The 27,105-nt window shown below is 40.0% G+C and overlaps 1 protein-coding gene across 1 annotated transcript in view; it reads right to left on the minus strand.

Moving 5' to 3' along the window:
• Window positions 1-27,105, minus strand: part of LOC139940815 (meiotic recombination protein REC8 homolog) — a 418,728-nt gene that overhangs the window by 96,104 nt on the left and 295,519 nt on the right. Inside the window, exon 13 of the mRNA XM_071937199.1 lies at window positions 26,386-26,509. Coding sequence (XP_071793300.1) covers window positions 26,386-26,509 — 124 coding nt within the window. The remainder of the gene's footprint in view (window positions 1-26,385; window positions 26,510-27,105) is intronic.

Consider the following 27,105-nt stretch of genomic DNA (forward strand, 5'->3'; position numbering starts at 1 on the left):
CCACTGTTTGGCGGCAAAAGAATACAAATATTTCTCACGTAAAGCTGGTTGGACTTTGTTTAGCCCAGAAACTCAGACCAAACAAACATAACGTGAAGCTGTCAATTCTTCAGAACCTTACAGATACAAAAGCTCAGAGGAGCGAACAAAAAATACATCACAAAGTCAGCATTTAGGCATGGATAATATTGGGAAGATCTCAAAAACTGATATGTCGGAATAACTTCTTTTTTACGAAAATAAGTTTTTGGTTTTGTTTCAGTTAAAAAGGTTAAGAGCTGCATTTTTCAAGTCTGCACTATTCTTATTAAAAATAAAGTTGGTTTGATCAAATACAATATATTTGTAGTAATACAATCATGCACAGGTATCACATTATCATGTTAGCGGCAACGCTCCATAGCAACACTGTTGCTAGGAAGCGCTAGGACCATTCCATGCACGTGTCCCCAGTCAGATTAGATAATATTTTATGGAAGGTCCGACACTATAAAAACTTTTTTTTTTAAAGCATAGCCTAAAATCATAGCACTGGATGTGTTACTTATTCTGTGCCATTCATGAGAAATATGAACAGGTTCAGTGTTAAATCAGGCCTTTTAGTTGTAATAAACGCAACGATACACAGTGCATGCTGATGATACATGACCCGGCCCAGTTCATGTCTCTGTTCACCGTAAGCAAACAAACCTGCGCTTACGGTGCTTACGTCAAGCGCATTTTCACGGATTGATTATAGCAATGATGTTTTGCTTGTTGGGTATGATCCACATTAAGTGGACAACCCTTCCTGAAAATCTGTGGGAGAGTCCGAATTTCTGATAGCAGAAAATTTGAACATAAATTCTGCTTTTTTTTTTTTTTTTTATCTACCAGATTTTGGGGAATGTAGGTTGTCAACTTTTGGTCATCCATTATTTATAGCGCAGAAGCAGAAATGCAGCGCTTGCCCCCAAAAAGAGCCAGAGAATTGTGGTGCAAGTGCAGAATTTGGGGCGGGGAAAAAGTGGAGCCACTTTATTTTGCATGGACTGTGCATTGAGGATTTCACCCAGACAAGACCGAGTTTCATGCTGAACTTGAATCTGCTATGAAATAAACTCATCAGGCCTGTAAGCATAAAAACTGGCCGCCAAGCATAGAAAAATCTGGCTTAATAAAAAGAAACTTAAGTAATCAGCCAAATCTCTGTTTGTTGCAACTGGTTGCATACTAACCTTAGTACAGACATTTGCAAAGCAATATTTTCTATTACTTAACAACATTATGAAATTGGGCCCATAATTAAAGCATGTAAGCACGTCTATCATGCCTGCCGAAGCACAGAAAAGTATTGCGATACAAAAACAGATCACCAGCCGAAATTAAATTATAAAGATTACATTGTGTGACTGGTGCCCACTAAATTGTTTCTTGCTCAACAAGAATGTGTCAAGCAGTAGTTTCTTGATGAAAAATGTACTCGCTGGCGTTTTGATTCAATGTATTACTGCACACCTGGCAGAATCGAATAAGCTGTAATTACTGCACGGGTTGCTCTAAAACCCCTTCGACCCACGACCCCTCGGCGTCCGCCCCGTGTTCGAAGAATGTCCCAATTCCGAATTCATAAAATGTCGCTTTACGGCCGAGTAAGAATTAAGTTCCCTATTTAGAATTCAGAGTGTGTGATCAGCGATGCAACTTCCTTCCACGACTAGGCTTGACTTCAAGTCTGACAGAATTGAGAGTATTTACTCCTCCGCTTCCGCACGACAAGTGCACACCGATTGGGGGACCCCAAACACGTCCGTGTGGCCATTTTGGTCGGTCGGGTCGACAATCTGGAGCTCCGCTTAGAGCAACTAGTAGTACCATGGAGGAATAGTACACAGGACGGGAGCGATCGGCCGGAAATGGGTCCGCCTGATCATCACGTAATGAGTTGGTCGTAATCGTATTCGGGCAGTACACGCAGGTTTCCAGTTGGGATAATAATCTCGGATTGGCCAAGAGATACACGTGGAAATGCCGCGGTCTTTTATCTGTACACCACAATTGCCACAGGCCCGATCTCAGCAGCCAATCACGCGAAGTTTGCTTCGTGCATACTACGTGTCTTGTACGCTGTGTTGTTGCGATGTGCGAGGCATGGTAGTCGACGTCAGCATGTGCGTGATTGGCTGAGGTTGTGAACTGTGGCAATTTCGGTGCACAGAAAAAAAGATTGCACAAAAGTCGATGGTCGAGGGGGTCGTGGGTCGTGGGTGTTTTAGAACAACCCTTACTGCACAGACCGCATACATACAATGTGCACGTACATATAATGTATTATCCGCATATAATATACATGTATATACACACAACTAGATTTCATTATTGATTTTAATTCCGAAAAATACATAGTTTAATGAAGCAGATAATTTTTAACAAACTTTCAATCAACGCATTCACGCATTTCTCCTGCATTTTTAAAAATTCGCTCTCTAGCAACTTAAATAAAAAAGTCAATGATTCTCGCGGTATGGACGTTTTCTTTATATATGTACATGTAGGCACCATACTCCCAGCGGCGTAATAATATTCCAAAGCCTATGGGCCTTGTTGCAGCAATTATTTCCACAAAAAGACAGAAGCCCCGATCCACAGAATCAACCATCACGTCTTTATTTTGACGGAATCTGCTGTTTCGTTTGAAGGCTTATAATATAATAACGAAACTCCAAACCACAGCGGCACCACAAAGGAATCGTGTTTCTTCGCTTACGGTACTTACGTCTATGTTTTGCTTGTTGCGTAATCCGCGTTAAAATGGACAACCCTTCCTGAAAAACTGAGGGTAAATCAAAATTTCTGATTTTCATGTCGGGAAATAGAAATTGCCCTCCTTTAATATGTTTTATAGAAGTTCTGACTCTTTGATGTCTGGGCAGATGGTTTGTTCACACCGGGCCCTGTGGAGTCACAGTGACTATATGAACACAATTAAGGGCTTTTAGCAAACTGGTAATCATGGGTGATGATTGGAATAGTTACCAGACCCTTCACAAATACTATTGGTCTCATTGTTTCAAGGGTCTCTTCCCACAGCCTTGACAGTTATTTTGGGAGTTGGGGTACATAGTTTGGTGTCATTGAGTAATGAGGCAATTGGTTTTTAAGGTTGAAATGAGGGTCTGGAAAGTTTCTCCCAGTTGGTAAAATCTCGAATTGCACAACCCCAGAATGGGTGATCTTCTGGAAAATACTATATGAATTGACCAATGGTAGCATTTGAGACTTCCCTAGGTATCATAAATATTCTGTACTCTTCAGCAATAGACCAATCAGAGATTGGTCTGGCGTCGCTGACCAGCAGATTTCTAGGGTATATAACCAGTCGCACAGAGGGTCAAAAAGTCATTCTGAACTGATGAGTGTTTTGCATCAATTAGTAAAAGCTTAGAGACAGTCTTCACCACAGCCACATCTCGGGGTGAGTTTTGATCTTTGGTATTTCAGTTAATGTAAAATTGTAGTTTGATCATTTATTGTTTTAATCTGTTATGTCTAACTGATTCACAAAGTTTAAGATTTAACATCATTTTACAAGTCAATGATTTCATGGTATTGGTTTTACAGTCGGAGCACTTATCTTTTTGAGTATGTTTCAAAAGAACCTTTCTTTATAGTTAAATCCTGAAAATGTATTATGTTCTTGCATCCGGAATAAGTTGATGTTTTGAGTTTCATTTCAGTGGAAATGCCAAATATTAATCCGTTACAAATTCAGTTGAATTAGATGTATCAGTGTTGTGTTTAACTAATAAGATGTTCCTTGTTTATTATAAACTATAGCTTGTAGCATATCAGCCCGGGCATGGTGCCGATAAGAGTTTACGTGATGTAGAAAGGAGTTTAAAGTTGATGCTGAACGTGTTCAGGTTAGCTTGTGGCTTGTTTTGTTTATGTATTTGATTATTCTTGTTTTGTATGCATTTTTCGGTAATCCAGAGTGTTTTCTAAATCATCTACAGTTAAATTCAAGAGACTTGTTTCTTTTAGTCTGTGGTCAGAATAGTGTTTATTATTATCACAACTGTACTCCTAAAAGTGTCAACACACTACACTGTGCACCTTAGTTCCAAAAGTGTCACCATGGCTACACATGCCCAAGGCTGTGTGTGTTTATGTCTGCTAGTCCCAGTCCCTGGAAAGACAAGGACAAATTCCATAGTAGTAAAAACACTACTACATGTATCTTATGTCTAAACTATAGTTTGCATGACCTTTTTACTGGCTGCAGTGTGATGTATTGTGTACTAGTTCTTTTATATTATGTGTGTATTTTAAACCCTTGTTTTATACTTTATATCTATTCAGGGGTCTGTCTTCGCAAGTCTGTCTTTTGCGAGTCTGTCCCAGCAGGCACAAGACGTCTTTCTGACGCCATAATTTGGTTGATTTTGAGTCGCGACGTCAGATTACCAAAAAGCAACTAAAATACAACGTCAGATTGGCGACAAGAATCAAACGTAAATTAATAACGTCGTATGGACGCCATAAGATGGTCATGACTATAATAACTAAAATGTAACCGAAAATGAACGTTACATTTTAGGCAGATTTATAACTTAATAGTTACGTCATTGACCAGACGTTGCTTAGACGTAATTTTATTGTCATAGTCTAACCATCGTTTTATTACAACAGTCTGACCATAATAAGACGTTGCATTAATGTTTGTATTTTAACCAGATAGTAACGTCATTGAGCAGACGTTGCATAGACGTTTTTTGTATGTCCCTTTGTAACCATAATTGTATTACCATAAGCCGACCATAAACAAACGTCACATTATTGTTTGTATAATAACCAGTTAGTAGCATCATTATATTTTGGTCAACCTGTGACGTCATTATGACGTCATAATATGTACATCAGTATTTCGTCATATTGTGGTTAGCTTGCGACGGCAATTTACCGTCACGACATCATTTGCATATTATGCAAATTTTGAGGTCAGACTTAGATGTGGTTACATACTGCAACAATTATACAACAAATTAAGTGGTAATTAGATACTACAAACACATGTTTTGTTTTGTTTGTGTTAAATATCAATAGATTTTGTGATAAATTAAATGTGTGAACTAAATTTGACAGCTTTATTGCAAAATATTAATTAAAACACAAAGTTTTAATTACAATCTATAACACCCATGAATGCAAAATTCTTGAAACCGATCGGTATATATACACATGCTGTACCATTGAATAGTATAATAGGTGCGGTGACTAGAGGTCAACGAAGGGAGATCAAGCGGATTATATGTATGTATGCATTGTATTAATTGATAATGTTAATTATTAAAAATCAAATTATAACTAAGTAATAAATGTACATAATGTTGATGTAACGTCGGGTTTGGGTTAAACCAATGACATCTAATCGATGATCATTAATTGACAATATGCCGACGTCGGTTTGTGGTCGGAAAAACTACGTTGTATCATGGTCGATAACAGACGTCCTACAAACTTTCACATAGAACCATGAACCGACCATCATCCGATGTCGGGATTTGACGTCATGTTTTGGGAAATTTGCCGACGTCTAATTGACGTTTATTTATTGACCGTCTGTCAACGTCGGTTTGTGGTCGGAAAAGTAACGTTGTATCATGGTCGGTAACAGACGTCGGTAATGGTCGCTAACAGACGTCCTACAAACTTTTACATAGAACCATGAGCCGACCGTCATCCGACGTCAGGATGTGACGTCGGTTTAACGTTACTATGACCAACTTGTGCCTGCTGGGGTCTTTTGCAAGTCTGTCTTTTGCGGGTCTGTCTTTTGAACTGTGTTATGAGAGTGAGTCGTCAATAAAATCATCAAATACTGAATCTACCTGAACTTGTCTCGTGTGCTTCGGAAGTCGTTTTTAGTACACTAAATAAGAACCCCATGCTAAACAGCATTGAAACTGTACTTCGAGCTCTAACGTATTACGACATTCATAAAGCTGAACTTGATTATTTTGATTATTGATTATTTTGAGATGAAAGTAACCCTATACATTGTGTGCGTAGTATATCTAATAGGGAAAACATCCATTTTGTTACGTTAGTTCAGTAGCACTTTTTCACTACAGCATACATGTACATAGGCGCTACGTGCACACTGTTGTACAATCTAAACGTAGATTCTCAAAACACAATCTCGTATGAGTGGAAATCAGACTTTCAGAGCTGGGTCATTCTTATGCGTGAGGGACGGACATCAATGGACAACCACTACCATTCTATACATTTTCAAATATTTTATTGAAATTTGAAGTAACCATTCTCATATAAATTATTAACAATGAACAGCAACGGTTTGCATGAATTGTCAAAAATTTCAACTTGTTAATACACTCTGGAAAAGGAAGCAAACTCGTCAAAAGTATGTGGTAATGGGGTTTGTTTGAGACGTATAGGTGAGGGACCCTCGCTTTACGTCCCATCCGAGGAAGAAAATAAAATCGTCCTTAATCATGTTCAACATTTTATATATGTAAGAGGATGTTTGTACCATTTCACGTTCAAAACTTGAGGTATTTTATGTTCCTTTTGCCAATCCCTTGCGCTTTCATGACGTGCATTCAATTTCAGCGATTTGTGGCTAATGGCTCGGTACGGTGTGGTTTTTAAATGTTTTAAATGTGCAACTATAATCCAATACTGGAAGCTAGTCCCCATAATTCTAGTCCATCATTCTGAATATTGCTATTTTCATATGATTCTTATTACAATCTTGTTAAGGAAAGTTGCAGACCTTAAAATTGCAGTGCTGCAAGGTTCCAATACAAACTTATTTTCCCCAAAAGAAGTGCATAAGAACGTAAGAAGACCTAAGGACAATTGCTGTGCCCCCTTCAAGCGCGAAGTTGAAGCCTGTCTGTCAGTTATTCTTCTTCAAAGAGGGTTCAAATTCATAAAGCCCATAATCACAGAAATATGCTAAGCACAGTAAAACAATTGCTTAGCAGACACAGTGTACCAGCCAAAATTCCCTAAAATTGACATCGTTGCAACTTGTGCCCCCACTCATTTTTTGCTTTTATACAGCAAAGAATTTAGCTAAGCAGTGTTTTCTCGCCTAACAGCTTTATTCAATTGGTCCGTTTTTTTAATTATATATATATATACCTTATGGGGTGCTGGCTTGGTTGTTTGTATTAGGTTTTAAAAATGTATATATAAATGTTTTCGCCTATTTTCATAGTACTTTTGCCCGAGTTGCTCAACAGTAACTGCTTGTTGGTTTAATAATTTAAAACAATGTTTTGATGTTGCTATTTTGATTGATTTTTTGTTTTTGTAGATTCAAGTAAAAAGCAAAAAACCCTTGAATTTTAAGAGTATTGCACAAGAAAAAAAGGCATCGTTGTAGATAATAAGAATCTAAAAGTTGTTGCCCATCATCTGTGTCAATTTTTTATTTTTTTTTGGTGTAAGCGCTTTGCGTTTTCGCCTGCAATGCGAAATTTTGTAGGTTTATAGATCGGGCCATGGAAATTAAAATACACACAGTGTATCCCACACACACACACACACACAGAGCTAAATATAGAGCTCTATGCCCCCCCCCCCCCCCCCCCCCCCGCACACTGAGGATTTAACTTTATACAGAGCGTTTGCGTATGCGCTCTCTGTGGTTTGTTACAATGTATTACTTTACCTGGCAGATTCTGTTTTAAAACTTGACAGTCTTTTAAACATGCGCGCATTATATTATCCACACAGAACAGTCAGCTTTCATTATAGATTATTTTGCTCTCCTTTTTCTGTAGAGAGCAAACTAATTCTAAAAGCAGTGTGCATATATCCGCATAGTGTATACGTTTGGTGACTTTTAAAAATGGCAATACTATAAACTTACGTTGTAATGGTAGCAGGAACCTTTGATTAAAATAACTGCCGGAGACTAAATAAAAAATACGACAATGAATTTTTTGTTACTTGTTAATATTTATGATCAAGCTTTAATCCACGGAACCGAAGAGGGAGAGTTACGGACGTACGATCGCTAGCCTGAGTAATTTTTAAACCTAATTTGAAACGATCTTTGGATAGTTTTAGTCCTTCAGTAACCAAAGACAAAACTGGGGAGTGGGTGTGATGAAACGAAACTAAAAATGTTGTATGTTCGCCACCGGGCGAACACAACTACAATTTGTGTGGATTTCGATTGTTTTGGGGGTTTTTTTTTCCCAAGAAAAAAACATCGCCGTGATCCGCAATAAAATTAACCAACTAATAAAAATTAGCGCAAAGTCACTTACAGTTGCCCATTTAAATATGTATACGCTTGCCTGTGCCGAACTAAATGTTAACATTTTAACAGTTTAATAAATGGGTAACAAATTGTGATGGCGTTCCGCTTTTTTTTTTGCATTAATATTATTACTCAAAAATAACAAGTTGGACACAGATCAGATTTTTTCGGGAGAAAAACTCGATCATGTCGAATAAATCTGTTATAAATATATAACTGCCCGTGATTAATTACATCACAAGTAACTTTTAAGGCGTTACTTTGAATAAAACAAAATGAATTTGTCAAGTGTTAATGTGTTTATCTATGGTACCGAAGATGGAGAGTTAGTATGATCGCCAGAGTAATTTCAGAAGCAAATTGGCAACAATCTTTGGATAGTTTTAGTCTATGATTTCAGTAACAAAAGACAAACAACATTTCAAGCATCAAATATATTCCTTTGTGAAAAGTACATTTTGTTATGCTCAAAATAAACATCGATTGTTAATTAAAAACAGGTACTTTTAAAGCCGACTCTTAAACAAATTGTTAATATTGATAATATTGATAATATTGATAATATTGATAACATTGATAATACTGTATTAATATTGTATTAGTCTACCGTATTAATCTACCGTACCGAAGAGGAAGGGTTGGGTACCATCACTAAAGTAGATTTATCGTCAACAAACGTAGTCTAAGTCATTATTGGAGGCGATATCTATACTACCTATACACAAATCAAGACTGGTCATATTGTAAAACACAATTTTCCAATTGGCTGTTAAATTCCCAATGTCATTTCAACTGGCATTTGGCCAGGGGACCACCGAACCCAAAGAAAACCACAGAGACACCGCGCAACCCAGCGGCTCGTCTTTTGAGGGAAACAAAATGTATAACAAACTGGGGGGGGGGGTTAAGATAAGACATGATTGGATCTCGATAAGATTGTCAATCATACTCACAGAAAATACGAACGCAAACATTTTAACGGTTGAACCGTGGCTGAAATTGCCCAGGCGTAATCACACCTCAATCGAATGAATTCCGATCGCATACACAAGTAGTTGCCGACACTGACTGGCATTTAATTTTACAACAATAATACTACAGCCAGGATACACCTGCCTGGAGTATATGTTTTTCTATATAATGACAATCCCAATCCATTTCAAAAGAATATTATATAAGCACACAAAATAAAAAAAATTGACGCCGGTGAATCATCAAAGCACCGGTGAATCACACATCATCAAAGCACCATACATTCTCGGGTAATCACGCAAAATGTCGCCTGGGTAGCGCGTGGCGCTCCACGCGTGGGCCACACCATTGGTGGTATTGGACCAAAGAAAATGGCAACCCAGACTTCTAAGAGGTTTAAGAACATTGTCTGGACTTTAACCAATCACAACTCAAGCAAAATAATGCAAACTTCAAATCACAGACACAAGTTGCCGACACCTAATCACAGACACAAGGTGCCGACACCTAATCACAGACACAAGATGCCGATGTTACCATGTAATCAACTATGTACATGTACATGTATGGCGCCGGTGAATCAGGCATCATCAAAGCACGTAAATTCTCGGGAAATCACGCAAAATGTCGCGTGGGTACTGCCAGTTTAGCGTGTGGCGCTCCACGCGTGGGCGTTGCGCAGATGGTATTGGACCAAAGAAAATATGGCGACGCAGACCTCTCAAAGGTTGAACCAAGTTGAACATTGTCTTGGCTTAAAACCAATCACAACTCAAGCAATGCCAACTTCCAATCACAGACACAAGTTGCCGACACCTAATCGCAGACACAAGATGCCGACACCTAATTACAGACACAAGATGCCGACAGCGACTGGCATTTAATTTCACAACAAATAGTACCACAGACATGAAAACACACATTGGCTTATAACCAATCACAACTCAAGCAATGCCAACTTCCAATCACAGACACAAGTTGCCGACACCTAATCACAGACACAAGATGCCGACACCTAATTACAGACACAAGATGCCGACAGCGACTGGCATTTAATTTCACAACAAATAGTACCACAGACATGAAAATACACATTGAGTCTATTTTTTTCATAATCAGACCGCCAAATTCATTTTAAAAGACCATTATTTAAACACACAAAATAATCAACTACACATGTATGGCGCCGGTGAATCACGCAACATCAAAGCATCCTTCAATCTCAGTAATAACGGTGAATTACACAACATCAAAGCAACCTTCAATCTCAGTAATAACGGTGAATTACACAACATCAAAGCAACCTTCAATCTCAGTAATAACGGTGAATTACACAACATCAAAGCATCCTTCATTATGGGGATAAGCATGGGAATTGAGCGACATCAAAGCACTATTCATTCTCTAGTAATCACGCAAAATGTTGCGAGGGTTTTGCAAGTTTAGCGCGTGGTGCTCCATGCGTAAGTCACGCGTTAATATACCGATGGCTATTTGACTTTTTTTCAAGACATGTTATCGCGCCAACCTCCACGCCCGTTTGCGCATGGGTTTTATCGCACGGCGTCTACTTATTTTCAATCGGTACTGTACATAGTTAGGGAAAAAATATTGTTTTTTGTGCTATTAAACACCTCTTGCCCTTTTCCTTTTTTTCCTTCAAATTATACATGTACTTCAATGTTTGGGACGTGTTCTGGCATCAGGTGAACACCTTTCGTTTTTTTTCAATTAGGTGTTCGGCTAACAGCCGAACAACTATTGTGTTTGTTATGTTTTTTAGGTGTTCGGCTAACAGCCGAACAACTATTGTTATTGCTATGTTTTTTTTCTGTTTTTTTCCCTCGTATTCTTCTTTCTCTCCGAACCTTCTCCAGCAATTTTCAACAAAAGTAAAGCATGTACAAACTTAAAACTTACTATTTACATAGGCAATAGTGATTAGATGAAACCATCACTTTTTTGGAATGATGACGTCATTGATGAGGCCGGGAAAAAAATATGTTGGATTGCCCTTTCACCCGATTTTTTGCTTGGGTTGGTCGGTCGGGATATTTTTTTTGTTTTTGTTTGCTTGAGATGTCAAAGAATGCTCTGCCAAAACTGCATAAACATTTCATGAACGATCTGTTTGTCAAACAAGCAAGGTATTTCATTTGACATATCTCGCTTCAAGCGCTCTTTTTGCGACTTTATTTTGGCAAAATCCTTCAAAAACTATTTTCATCCATTTCCATTCAATAAACGAGCGATACCATTAAAGGGCATTACTGGCAACAGCGCCCTCTGTTGTTCAATGGATTGTTAGACTGGTTCCTTAAGAAATCTTGACGTCGGATAAACGGGCGTGCGGTTTGTTATGTGTAAGAGGGAAATCGATCTCCGTTGCGCTTTTGTGAACGTTGAATACCACGACTGTGTTGCACCATGGTTGCACTGAATAATTATTGTTGTCGACAGTAAGTAGTCGGCCGAAAAATAAATGATTGTGTCAAATCTACCATTTTGTGAGCATAAAATATTCAGGAAATCACAATTCTGAAGTTAAAAAAAAGGGAAAACCCAAACGAAAAAAATAAAATAAAATTAAAAACGCGACCGAGATTTTCTTCATGTTATGGTCGGTCGGTATTAAAAGAGGGAAATCGATCTCCGTTGCGCTTTTGTGAACGTTGAATACCACGACTGTGTTGCACCATGGTTGCACTGAATAATTATTGTTGTCGACAGTAAGTAGTCGGCCGAAAAATAAATATTTGTGTCAAATCTACCATTTTGTGAGCATAAAATATTCAGGAAATCACAATTCTACAGTTAAAAAAAAAGGGAAAACCCAAACGAAAAAAATAAAATAAAATAAAAAACGCGACCGAGGTTTCCTCATTTTACGGTCGGTCGGGATAGGGCAATCCAACATATATTTTTGTTTAGGCCTGACGTCATGACAAGGTTTTTAATGTTGAAAAATGACCATTTGCTTGTTGCTGTATCTCAACAAATATTAAAGCTGTGGTGTTCATACCTGGGCAACGGATAGATAAAGACTTGGGCAATATTTGAAAAGTTAATGCCAAAATCGTACGACCTTAACTTCCAGGTCGTTACCCTGGGTCAAAGTTCATCTTCATATTTTTTCATAAAAAAACAACTTTTGAGCTTATCTACGGCATAACTCAAAATTGAAATCGATTTGAACCTTGAAACTCAACAGATAGTTGAACCTTCGTATCAAGACACCACAGGCCTAATTTCGTCATAATGACATCATCGGGTATTAAATAACAATAAAACAACATTTAAAATTTGTAAAAGTCATATGGCGTGCACATTTTTGGGGGAACTCCCAACAGCGCTCTCTTTTGTCCAACAAAAGAGGGCGCTGTTGATCATCAAATATGTGTACAGCATCCCGTGCAGGGTGAGCTAAATTTTCAAAGGGCTTCCATAAGTTGTAAAATAAAACCATATTGCATTTGTGAAGAAACAAGAAGTTGTTATTAAAAAAGTGTGATACTAGTTTAAATAGAAAATGAGTAGAAGAAACCGCCACTTTTTTAGATTGATGACATCATTGATGACGTCATGACAAGGTTTTTGATGTTGAAAAATGACCATTTGCTTGTTGCTGTATCTCAACGAATATGAAAGCTATGATGTTCATACTTAGACATCGGATAGAAAGCCTTGGGCAATATTTGAAAAGTTAACGCCAAAATCCTACGACCTTAACTTCCGGTTCATTATCCTGCGTCAAAGTTCGCTTTGTGTTTTTCCCATCAAAAACCAACTTTTGAGCTTTTAAACAAAAGTAAAGCTTGTACAAACTTAAAACTTACTATGTACATAGGCAATAGTGAGTAGATGAAACCGCCACTTTTTTGGAGTGATGACATCATTGATGACGTCATGACAAGGTTTTTAAAGTTGAAAATGACCATTTGCTTGTTGCTGTTTTTCAACGAACATAAAAGCTATTATGTTCATACCTGGGCATCGGATAGATAAAGACTTGGGCAACATTTGAAAAGTTAATGCCAAAATCGTACAACCTTAACTTCCGGGTCGCTACCCCGAGTCAAAGTTCATCTTCATATTTTTCATCAAAAAACAACTTTTGAGCTTATCTACGGCATAACTTAAGATTGAGATCGATTTGTACCTTGAAACTCAACAGATAGTTGAACCTTAGTATCAAGACCCCACAGGCCTAATTACGTCATAATGACGTCATCAGGTATTAAATAACAATAAAACAACATTTAAAATTTGTAAAAATCATGTGGCCTGAATGTCGGCTGACACACACAACGTGCATGGTGCAAGTAGGCCTGGGCGAATAACTCGAATATCCAGTTCATGGCAAATAGTTTTTCCTCATCGTACACGTGAATAAAGTTTTTGACCTAACCGGATATCTGCAAGGGGCGTGGATACCTTTTTAATATACCGGATAGTCCTTTAATACATCAAGAAACCTGATTCCTATATTATCCCCGATCGTCAGGGCGACGACCGCTAGGAATGTTTTGTCTGAATCCTTATGAAACTATTAAGACAGCATACAACAGCATAACAATAAATATATAACTATGCTCACCTCCGTCAAAGAGATGAAACAATCACATTTCCAAAGTGTCTTGTTGAAAGATTACGAAAGTTTTCATCAAAAGAAAAAGTGAATCGCCATCTTTAAATGGATCCGGTGATTTTCATGAATGAACCGAGTGGCACACCTAAAACTAATATCAATCAGCCCATGATCTCATTCATACATAAGAACGACCACAAACAAACAGCGCTCTCTAGCGTTGCGTTCAAGAGGGTCCTTCATCATTCTCCATTCTCTGGCTGCAAGACTTATTTGATTTTGGAGTTCATCTTTTATATTTTAAAATCCAAGGTTCTAGGCTAGATCCCAATAATCAAACAAAAATGAGATCAACTGACTCAGCTGAGGAGCTCAGCGAAAATCAGTAATCTGGGGCCGATTTCACTAAACTTAAATTGAATGAAAACAGCCAATATCCGTCGCAAATGGTGAGATCAGTTGCAACGGATTGCGACGGATTTTAAAAACTAATTTCACTAAAGTTGGTCATTTTGAAATCCAGCCCGTCGCAAGCCCTTCACCACTAAAGTTTGTCATTTTGAAATCCAGCCTGTCGCAAGCCCTTCACAAATCGTGCGAATTTGCGATTGATTTTGCGGACGCTCTTGAGTAGAGGCAAAACTCAAATCCATCGGCAATGCATCTGCTGTACGTGCGAATCAAACGCTCGTGCTCTGCATGCAAAAGAGAACGTATTTTCTGTAACAAAACAAACCCATTCGATACTTAAAATGTTATATAATGCATGCCTCATTGTTTCAGGGTGAGTTGTGTAGTTGTTAATGTTGACACAGTTAAGTATTGAATTTTAGCGGTTACTATAGCTTATTGTAACACTTTTGTTTTTGAGGATTTTGATCACATGCACATTGTGTGATCATGATAAACTGCAAGATAGCAGTGTTTTTATAATTTTTCTTACGTATTTCTGCCATTCCCAGGTCAAAACTCCAGTTGAACCTAGTTATAAACTGGGGTCAACTGGTTCAACTGGATAGTGACCAAACTCGTCCACTTTCCATATTAACCAACTGGTTTGGACTAGGTTTAACTGTGTTCAACTGAGGTTAAAGTATAAACCAGTTGGTGTCTGTCCATTTTCCATATTAAACCAACTGGTTTTAACTGTGTTTAACTAGTTTATCAACTGGTTTCAACTAGTTCCAGTTCCAGTTAAACCCAGTTTAACTAGGTTCAACTGGAATTTTGACCTGGGTTGTGTTTACATCACTCACAGCCCAGCATAGTCGTAAGTTTTCCTTTATTTATGACTCTTCATTTGATTGTCTACTACAAGTTAAATTTGGCTGTACTGTCGTTCAGCTGTACTTGTTCTTTTGTTCGATGGTTAATTGGCTGGTTCATTTTCTTCACTCTTTTCCGTTACTTCACCAGCCCCCGATTTCAAGAAGCACTGCGACGGTTCGCAAGTGCAAGTTGTGACTGGTTACACGTTGTAAGTTGCGTTGCGTATGAAAATGATTTCATCAAAGTTGCGATGTGTTGGATACGTCGCAAGTTCCTTGACAACGAGGAAGAACACGTCGTAATATGGGCGTCGTAAGAATGCGATGTTTCTGATTCTGCTGTGCGAGACATCATCATGAAGGCACCAAGTCCATCCTGCCTCCTTGACCCACTTCCTTCAGGGATGATCAAACAGTTCTTAGATGTTCTCATCCCATCCATCACCTCTCTTGTGAATGCATCCCTAACATCTGGTGTGGTACCTGAGTCTTTTAAATCAGCCATCATTTCACCTGTCCTCAAGAAGCCTGCCCTAGATCACAATAGCGAAAAATTATCGCCCTGTGAGCAATCTGCCTTTCTTGTCCAAGGTTTTGGAAAGAGTTGTTGCCAAGCAGTTGACAGACTACATGTGCAACCACAACCTTCATGAGCCCCTTCAGTCAGCCTACAAGCATTTCCATAGCACTGAGACATCCCTTCTGCGGCTTCACAATGACATCCTTTGGGCGATGGAAACACACAGGGAATAACCATTCTTGTCCAGCTTGATCTCAGCACCGCCTTCGATACAATCGACCACAGTGTCCTTCTTCATCGGATGGAGAAGCTTCTTGGAGTCCATGACATCTCACTGAAGTGGTTCATGTCCTATCTGTCAAACAGATCACAGCAGGTCCATATTAACCAAGAGTCTTCCTCACCTCAACAACTGAAATATGGTGTTCCCCAGGGATCTGTGCTGGGCCCACTTCTATTCCTAATCTACACCCTACCACTAGGAAATATCATCCGTAGACATGGCATTGATTTTCATATGTATGCTGATGACACCCATATCTACACATCCATCTGTCCTACTACACCTGATGGCATTCTACTTGGGGTCTCCAGATAGAAGATTGCTTCACAGAGGTTCAGAACTGGATGTCATCTAATTTCCTTCGGCTCAATGCAGACAAAACAAAAGTATTGCTGTTTAGTTTCAGAGCTCAACTTTCTAAGTTCAACCTGCCATCCCTAAAGATTGCTGGAGTTGATGTCTCTATCCAGACTAGTCCTGTCAGAAATCTTGGGGTCATGTTCGACTCTGGAATTACCATGTCTGCTCAGGTATCCAGTATTGTCAAGTCTGCCAACTTCCATCTGGTCAACATAGGTACAGTGCGAAAGCTGCTGACTGTCGAGACCACAAAGTTAGCTGTGCACACACTAGTAACATCTAGACTGGACTACTGCAACAGTCTCTTGACTGGCATCAACAAGAACCTGGAAAGAAGGCTTCATAATGTTCAAAGGACTGCTGCAAGATTGATTCTAAGTATACGCAAAAACGACTCCATCAGTCTTTATCTATTCAACCTTCATTGGCTTCCCACCACTCAAAGAATCTCCTTCAAAGTTATGATCCTGATGTATAAACGTACCATAAGCAAGCTCCTGGATATATCATGGCCATGCTCGAATTAAGATCTCAACAAAGACATCTTCGTTCAACTACCTCATGCTCCCTTTTTAATGTGCCAAGAACTCGCTATTCTACTTTTGCAGAGAGATCATTCTCTGTATATGGCCCAAAAATGTGTAATACGCTTCCTACACAGATCAGAAATGCCAGCTCACTCACCTCATTCAAGACACTCCTTAAAGCTCACCTGTTCCAGCAGGCTTACTAACCATTCAACTGTGCCTCAGCGCCTTAGAACAAACTCTACAAATGACCTTTGATTGATTGATTGATTGATTGATGTTTCATTCAGTTACGCACAAAATGCATGAAAGGACAAAAACAATTACCACACGTAACTTCTGTGAACCAATGAGGAAGACACAAGACAACAAATGGAAATTTACCGCCCCCCTCCAAAAAAAGAAAAAAAAAGAAAAGAAAAAAGGATGGGTAAAAGAAAAGAAAACAAACACACGCATAACAAACGAACACACACAAACTTAAACAACTAAACAAATAAATAATTATAAACCAAACCCAAAAACAAACCTAAACACTAGTCCGAAACGGTATTGGGTGTTGAATGAACTATAATACACGACTGTTTCATGACCAAGTTGTACACAACATAAAACAGCTGAAGAACTTTAGCAGATCATCCTCGTCCAAAGTGTTGTTTTTATTAAGAGTGAAAATGGTTTGAGATGCGACTCGTCGCAAACCCTACAATGCGGCGCTACTTGCGACGAGTTTTGTGAATCGGGGGGCAGCAAAACCCCATCATGTACCACCAAAAAAAAACTCCACACGATAAGAATCGCTTACATGTAGTTACCCCCCTCCCCGATTCCATCCACTGCCATAGGAAGTCACAAAGTATAAATATACCTAAACAAAATCACATCATGCTTGCCTACAAGTTCTTGGATAGTGGCAGGAATATATTTGTTTTTAAACTATAGTAGCACGCGTTACAGTTTTTGGAGGCTCATTGTCATATGGAAACCTTTGACCCCATTTTGGACAGAAAATAAGCCCCTGCTCTCTCACACACCACGTGTGTGCACCCACACACATTCATGAATATGCAGTGTGCACTCATTACCATAATGCCCGAAAGACAAAACCCCATTGGTCTGTGGCGGAAGTCATGTTAACATCAGACCACCTCCACGGCCGGACACCCAGCAAGCATGATAGGGTCCAAAGGTCGTGATAAGGGAAGTGCGTGATTGGACGTCAAAATGAATAATTCATTTGCTTCACATCCTGTGTTGCCTGATAGGTCTGACGAAAGATCATCACAAGATCAAACCGTTTCAGATAAAGGGGTAAATAAAGCTGAAGTTGAGAATGTTCTCGCATTCAGCCATGCAAACAGTGAAAGTAGCCTGATAGTTATTTCCAAACTGAAAAATAAAAAGGGTTATAATTATCATGCTTGTTAGTAGACCGAATAATAATATAATAAATTACATGCATGTAACACCACATGACAGTTCTTTTATGACATGTAAAGTGCATGTCAATGTCATGCAAGTGTTGCTTCATTTATTTTTTCCCCTCAAATTTATTAAAACGGTACAATAAAGAAACAAAAAACCAACCGTTCTTCCCTCGATCGTCCCATGGCATCCATCTCCAGATCTAGATCTTTTCATTGGAATTGGGCTCATACAGTCGATAATGCACACATACACCATCACACAATTCACCCCTCTAAAAAATAATGAGGTGATCCGACGCGAAGACGTCTTACACTTAATTGTTGGGTATTTTGACAGATTTAACTTATGCCAGTGATCAAAAGAGGAACCAAACATAAATACTTTTATAAAATCCCTTTACTTGTAAACAAATCTGAGATTCAAGCAGTATCTCCCTGACAAAAAATAGAGTCACTCGCTTCGTCGTTCACGTGGACAGAAGCATGAGTGTATGGGCTAGTTCCCAGTACATCAGGTGTGTTTGTTGCCTGAATACGGGAAACCAATGCAGCCAGACTATACTAACTACTACATATTCGTTGCAGGGTCACATCTTCAGATATGAAAGGAGCTCAACAATTGGATCAAAATTATTCTTATATCACTGGAAAGAGAATTTTCTCTAGTTTATTTAGACAATCCAATCCAGTTTTGTATGATGAATGGAACGGTGTTGCTGTTCAATTTAGTGCATAAATCAAGAAAAAAAATCATACCGAGAGGGGATGTTTTATACTTTCAAATACTGAGCGATCTGGTTTGGTACATACATGTAGCAACACTATTCGCCAGCAGGGGGAAGTTCGCGGAGAGGGCCGTTTTCCAAATGAAGTAGTGGTTAAGAATTTATCTAAGTTTTTACTATTTTTACATGAGCCCTTGTAGGAGGAAATTTATAGGTTGCAGCAATTGAAACCAGGTTATTTAGTAATTTTATTTAAAAAAGTATATTTTGCTAACACGCATTACGCTCTCTGAGAGTACCTCAAGCAAGTATTGACACAAGTGTACATTGAGCTGCATTGAAATTTTACATTTTTGTTGTTGAAAGAATACTGCCCATATACTTGTTCTCATTAATATATAATAATAAAAAAGTGTCCTTATACTCAAAAAATAGGTCAAATTTATAAAATCTTAAAGAAATAAAACATTTTTCCCATCAAGTTGCACTATTGGAAAACTTTTTTTCACAGTTAGCAATACCTAAACAGAATAAAAAACATTCCCCTGCCACTTAGACGTGTTTGGAATGATTTAAAGATACAAATTCAATACTGGGAGCTATTTCATTTTTCTAAGAAAATTCCACCTTTTAATGTAATTGCCCATAACCGTTCTTCAGCTGACTGTCTGAGGTCCTTAGCAACCGCGGTATTTGCTGTCCAGTCTGTGGCTTGTCTGAGGAGGAATGCTCGGGAGGTTTTGACAAGGGTGTGCCTAACATACATCATGTAGCACGGCAATAGTTTAAAAGAAAGCCTTAAAAAAAACCCAGCCCATACAGCATACAACTCCCCAGACATTTCTCTACGTACTATCCTTTCCTACATGTATAGGGGCGGTGTTTTTATGAAAATCCAGCACATCCTCAATCCATGCACAGCTAACATGAAAGTCTTCAACGTTTCCATCAACAAACTTTTAATGCTAGATCTGTTACCATACAAGAACAACTCAGTAGAAAGAATATAATTTGGCTTATACAGGGTTAAGGGTTATTTAATAAATTCATGATCAATTGCGATCAGTTTGGGTTTTGCTGAGTGAATTTTATGGTATTTAAACCAAACTTTTATACAGGAGTGAATTGTGAATTGTATTTTTTAATTGAAGCATTGTAACTTTCTATGGTTGACTCAGTGGTCTGTTGCAATTTTCATGGTACAAACTGTAATTTGTTTAAATCTGTGCACTTTGAATAAAAACCTTCACCCCACATCTCTGTTATTGTAAGATAAGTTGTACATCTCATTGATTTACATTATAACCAGATGGGGCTTGTTAATTGATTATTTAAGTACAGTTTGTTGAAAAAGGGGAACATCACAGATGCTGGCTGTAATGGCCTACGTGCATTATGATTTGTACACCCGCACCCCTCAGGTGCATCATGGGTAAAAGCACATGTGATACACAGAATATATACAGTGAATGAGAAGCAAAGAGTTAACATTTGTCTCCACAGTTCGTTCTCTTTATTCCGATACTCTTTTAAAGTTGTCATATCAATCGGGACAATACACTGGCGACGAGGAGTACAACCTTCAACACGTATATTTACCATACAGACCCACCATACTGGATTTTCCGACTATAATTTGGTGTAATTTCAGGCCGGTTTGGACGACACTTCATATAAATAATAGGGAACTGAATTGAACGGTAACTGTAAACGTGCACACGGACATAAGGGACCTTTGTTATCTAAAGACAACAGCACTTTCTCTTGCCCATACCACCATGGCAAACTACCTCCCACCGTTCCCATCCTTCGAATATGAGTCCGACAAAACAAATGTGGCAATCCGTTGGGAAAAGTGGGTTAAACGCCTCGAGAATTTATTTGTTGCCATGGACATTACGAACGGGGCAAGACAGCGAGCACTCTTACTTCACTACGCCGGCGACCAAGTACATGAAATCTATGAGGCAGAGAAGGAGACAGACACTGATGACACAGGAAACACATACAACGACACTAAGAGAGTACTCGACAAATATTTTCGGCCAAAGAAGAACACACAAATGGAGATTTACACCTTCAGATCCTGCAAGCAAAAGGAGGGACAAACACTGGACGAATATGTGACGGAATTGCGAACACTATCGAAGACATGTGAGTTCACATCTACCGATATGGAAATTCTTACACAAATTATACAGCACTGCACCTCCAACCGACTGCGCCGTAGAGCTCTTCGGGAACCTGACAAGACTCTCACACAAATCATTGACATCGGGCGCACACTTGAGATGGCTGACACACAGGCCTCTGCTATGGAGCGCGAGACCGTGCATGCAATGAAGCCAAAATACAACAACAACAACGGAAAACGACCGCAAGCCAGAAATACTAACAATGCCAGTGGCCCTTCACGCTCGACACAGAACAACCCAATAGCTACGCAACAACCGGGTAAGCTCTGTATTTATTGAGGTGGTAGCTACCCCCATAGTGGGACATGCCCAGCACAGGGGCAAACTTGTAACTATTGTGGCAAACAAAATCACTTTCAGCGGGCCTGCATCAAACGCAAAAAAGAAAAGACCATTCATAATATACAAGAACATGACGACCTGGCACAAAACACTTGTGCACAACAGTCAGACTCCTCTGGAGACGAATACAGCTATAGGGTGCATGACAAACATACCTTGTACACACTGTCACTACCCACTGCCCCTGTCAAAGTGAACAACCATGAAGTCCGACTTTTGCTTGACACAGGCTCCACTGTGAACATTCTCGACCAGCTAGCACATACGCAAATGTGGGCAGTCCACCCATCAAACGCCACAGACAGTCAAAGGTACATGCTTATGGTGAGGATACCCCAATACACATACTTGGTGAATGCGTTCTTACAGTGGAAACAGCATCTTTGATACAGACTCGCCGATTCTTGATCGCGCAAGGCAATCATGGTTCTCTGCTTGGCTACGAGACGGCAACCAAGCTCCAACTTATTCACGTTGTACACACTGCAACATACAAAGACAAGTGCCAGGAGAAATATCCTGGACTTTTCCATGACATAAGGAAGCTGAAAGATACCCAAGTCAAATTTCATGTGGACAAAACAGTGAAACCCAAGGCAATCACCAACCGCCGTACACCTTTCGAAACGGAGCTCAAACGCCTTGAACAGCAAGACATCATCGAACATGTACTTGGGGAGCCAACTCCATGGGTATCCCCCAATTGTGACGCCACCCAAGAAAGATAGCTCGATACGCCTTTGCGTAGACATGCGCGAACCAAACAAAGCTATCATGCGTGAACGCTACAGCACGCCAACAGTAAACGAACTGATCCATGATCTCAATGGTGCATCGGTTTTCAGTAAGCTTGATCTTCGCTCAGGCTACCACCAACTCAAACTCGAACCAAGTTCGCGATACATTACTACGTTCCACACACAATCGACACACTGGCATCGAGGGAGCTCGAAACATCAGTGACGACATCATCTGTTTTGGATCAGGTCCAAACGCGCAATGCGACCACGACGCAGCACTAGAGGCAACGCTAACACGTCTCCATGACCATGGCCTCACAGTGAATTGGGACAAATGTGAAATCAACACAGACACTATAAAATTCTTAGGCCTTGTGTTTAGCCCGAAAGTAATATCACCAGACCCAGAGAAAGTGGACACCATAGGCAACTCGCCACCACCACAGACGTACAAGAGCTACGCAGCTTCCATGGAATGACCAACTACAGCTCGCGTTTCATGCGCAACTATGCCACAATCACAGAGCCATTGAGACGACTCACAAACAACAATATTCCGTGGGCTTGGTTTCAAGAGCAACAGGACGCCTTCAATATGCTCAAACACGCCCTAACTGAAGACGCGAGCATCGCATATTTCGACATACGCAAAGACATCGAAATCGCAGTGGATGCCAGCCCCGTTGGCCTAGGGGCCATACTGACACAGGACGGACGCGTTGTAGCTTACGCGAGCTGTGCCTAGACTCCCGTCGAATCCCGATACAGTCAAACAGAACGCGAAGCCCTTGCTATTGTATGGGCGTGTGAACACTACGACAAGTATATCCCCGGGACACCACACTTCATTGTCACCACTGACCACAAACCGCTTGTGAATATATGGCAGAAAACGCACCCACCGCTACGCATCGAACGTTCGGGTCTCAGACGGCAACCCTATAAACTCTCAATCAAATACAGTCCCGAACACTCAAATCCAGTCGATTACCTATCGCGTCACCCGGCCCTCAACTCAAAGAACACCTCACACAATCAATATTTAACTTTGTTATGACTACATCAGTCCCTCGTGCAATGAACATAACTGACATCCAGGAAGCGACCTTACATGACCAAACCCTGATGAAAGCCATTGACCTCGTAGGCACGGGCCGCTGGTTTGAGATCGAAAAAATCACTGACCCCGCTGTCAACAGAAACGAACTCCGTCAATACCACAACAGCAAGGATGAACTGACATGCACCATAAATAACATTCTGCTACGCAACAACAAGATTGTGATTCCGCAATCACTACGTGACATGGCAGTCTCTCTCGCACAAGGAATGGCACGAACGAAAGCTATGGTACGATTAAAGGTCTGGTTCCCAGGAATAAATGAGAGAGTCAAACAAACAATACACAAATGCCTTGCATGTCAATCCGCCTACAGTAAGCCAGGGCCCTTCGAGCCACTTCGCATGTCAGATTTGCCGCCAGGAGCATGGCAAAATCTGAGCATGGATTTCTGTGGACCACTACCAACAGGGAAATACCTTATATGGTCATCATGGACGAGTACTCTAGATACCCAAATGTTGAAATTGTGAAGTCCGTATCCGCAAACACAGTTATCCCTGTCTTGGACAAAGTACTGTCAACATTCGGCTGCTGCAGAGTAATCAAAACCGACAATGGTAGCCCATTCAACTCGCACGCCATCACGAAATTCGCAGAACACAGCGGTTTCAAACATCGCCGCATCACACCTCACTGGCCAAGGGCCAACGCACAGGCTGAGGCATTCAACAAACCGCTGATGAAGCTTGTTCGTACTGCTCATCTTGAACACAAATCTTGGAGGCAGGAGCTTCACAAGTACCTTCGGCAGTATCCAGCCACACCACACCCATCCACTGGGGTCACGCCATACCAACTAATGTTCGGACGCGAGCCACGCACACGACTCCCACAGATCGACCTAAACAATCCATCTACATTAGATCTCCAAGCTTGCGCGAATGACGAGCAGGCAAAATCCAAGCAGAAACGCAACGCCAACATCCGTTTGAATACCGCAAGCGGTGACACTGTTCTTGTGAAACATGACACTAAATCGTCCAAACTCTCCACACCATTTGACCCCCAGCCATACAGTGTCACCGCCAGGAAATGCAGCATGATCACCGCCTCTGCAAATGGCCACAACATCAATCGGAACTCCTCAAGTTTTAAGGGATCCCCTCGGACTCCAACAACAGCTACCAACGCGATTACATTGAGATTGAAGAGGAAAAGGATTATACTCCACCTAACACCCAAACCACAGCAGAAACACCTCCTTCCAGCACAAACTACTACTCAACAATCGCACACTCGACCGACTCGCAAAACCCCCAAATATCTGGAGGACTATGTGGTCTAATAAACTTATCTACAGTTAAATGTATACACCTTGACAACCACAAAAAACTGGAAGAACTGAAACTTTTAATTCAACTTTCAACCTTACTTGTTTGCGCAAATCCTTTGTTGTTTATTGTTAAGTGCCTTTTGATTCAGGGCTGGAATTTCACGGCGGCCACGACGGCCATTGCCGTCGTTGCCCTTCAAGTGGCCGTGATGCCCCTTGAAAATAACCAAACATCACGGCCAAGTTTGCCGTGCCCTTTTCCCCAATGGCCGTAGTGCCCTTTTCACCTTAAAATCCAAGGTCCACTTCAGCCTGATCGTGCCGCGAATTAATCCACACCGAAGCATCCAGTGCAGCCACCGAACGAAGCGAACACAACACAACCAAACGTTACCACGCGGCCACGATCTTTTCACCACATAAAAACATGCACGGCGGCTGGTACCCTGAAGTCTGCTTTTTTGTAACAGAATTTTGCATGCATTTTTTCTCTGTGTGGCAAGGCAACCTGACTATATTTTTAGCCGATGAACATTTTAGCCTTTTTCAAGTCTGAGACTGTGGTTATTCAAAGAGGGCGCTGTTTCAGGCAATAATGTATCTGCTATCAGGACGACTAAACCGCAAGATCGCATACTTGGAGCTAAGTCTAACAAACCTTGCATTCAGAGGACTGGCAAGACCAAGCGGAAAGCAGGATAAGAAAAATAGTTGGACGCAAATCTATCGGGCGATCGTGCACAAAGAGTACTTTTTAGCAGTGGTTTTGTTGTTTGTGCACACACCGATCGTCGTACAGGAATAATTTGTGCAATTGCATCAGGAAATAGTTTGCGCAGTTTGCCGATAGTGCAGGAATGGTGTGCACAATCTGCCGATCGTATACAAATATTTTGCGCAATTTGAAGATAGTGCAGAGAAATTATTTGCGCAATTTGAAGATCGTCCAGGATTTTTTTTAAATTATTTTTTTCATTATATAAAATTAAAAGTGCTTTTTTTTTTTAAATACACATTTCATTGTTTAGGATAGGTTTTAACACACGGACACATTTAACTTTGAGCTTTGCTTCAATTTTTTTGTTTTGCATATATCGCTCATTTAAAAAATCTTTGGCCTCCGTGCCCTTGAAAAAAAAATATTTTTGGCCTTGGTGCCCTTTCATTTGGCCTTGGTGCCCTTCAAAATTTGCACCTATCGAAGGCCAAAGTGGCCTTGCCCTAAAAATGACGAAATTCCAGGCCTGGATTAACATGTTTTTTAATCCAACTTAAGGAGGGATGTAATGGCCTACGTGCATTATAATTTGTACACCCGCACCCCTCAGGTGCATCATGGGTAAAAGCACATGTGAATTGTATACACAGGATATATACAGTGAATGAGAAGCAGGAGTTAACATTTGTCTCCACAGTCCGTTCTCTTTATTCCGATACTCTTTTAAAGTTTTCATATCAATCGGGACAACACATTGGCTACTTATTCTTCGGGTTATCCGTTGACCTGAAGAATAAGTAGTTGACTGTATTAATTTTGCTAATTTTCATAACATTTACAAAAGTGAGCAGCCCCCCCCCCACGCATGTATTATTTGTTTGATTTTTTGGTGTTATATGAAAGTTGAATCATATATTTTTTATTCGGCAGCCATTTCAAAAGTGTATGTTTTTTTCTTTTCAGACACACATTATAGGCCATACAAGAACATTTTAAAAATCTGTTTTTAGTCTGACACTCTCATTAGTATATAAAATACAAACCTGATATGGTGAGAGTAGTTGGGGTCTCTTCAAAAGGGAATCTCTTGCTGACTGACTCTACAGATACATCACGCAGCCGCTCTGGGCTTGCATCTAATGCTTCTTTGTCTAGATTTCTGACTCTCTGAAAAGCAACAAATGATTGAAATAACAAATGAAAGTTCTGACGAAATCACACCTACATGTAAGTGCCAGCAAAACAGCAGGTAATAAATCATAAATCATTGTCTAACCATAGTTTAAACCTATCACTTGCTTCAATGCCTTGCATGTTTTGTGTGTTTAGTACTGTAAAGATTTCTCTCCATATACAGGTGGTGAATTGTATTTACAATCCCACAAAACCCAAAGAGATCATCTAAATTACAATCCATTCAAAACCTGAAGACATCATCAACAAAGTTTCTTACAGGATCCACTGTATTTGATGTGTTACATGGTCACAGTTTGTAACTTTAAACCTGTAGCCAGCGCGTGTGTTTGCTCAGCCGTATCTTCCTTTCTTTACTTTCCCCACTTGTGTGCTTTGATAATGGCGCACTTATTTCCTTTCAAGACGTGGTCATGCTTGAGAAATTATGCAGTATAAAAGGTAATGCATGCCATATAGCCGCACCCTCTTTCCATTCTGGGAAGCTCGACGGGACGGGATGCTGACCGGTGCAAACCTCGGGGATGTGATGTGTCTGACAGCGCTATTGACGGTCTTGGACTGTGATG

Source organism: Asterias amurensis, chromosome 8 (assembly GCF_032118995.1).
Source record: "Asterias amurensis chromosome 8, ASM3211899v1".
NCBI classification, from domain to species: domain Eukaryota; kingdom Metazoa; phylum Echinodermata; class Asteroidea; order Forcipulatida; family Asteriidae; genus Asterias; species Asterias amurensis.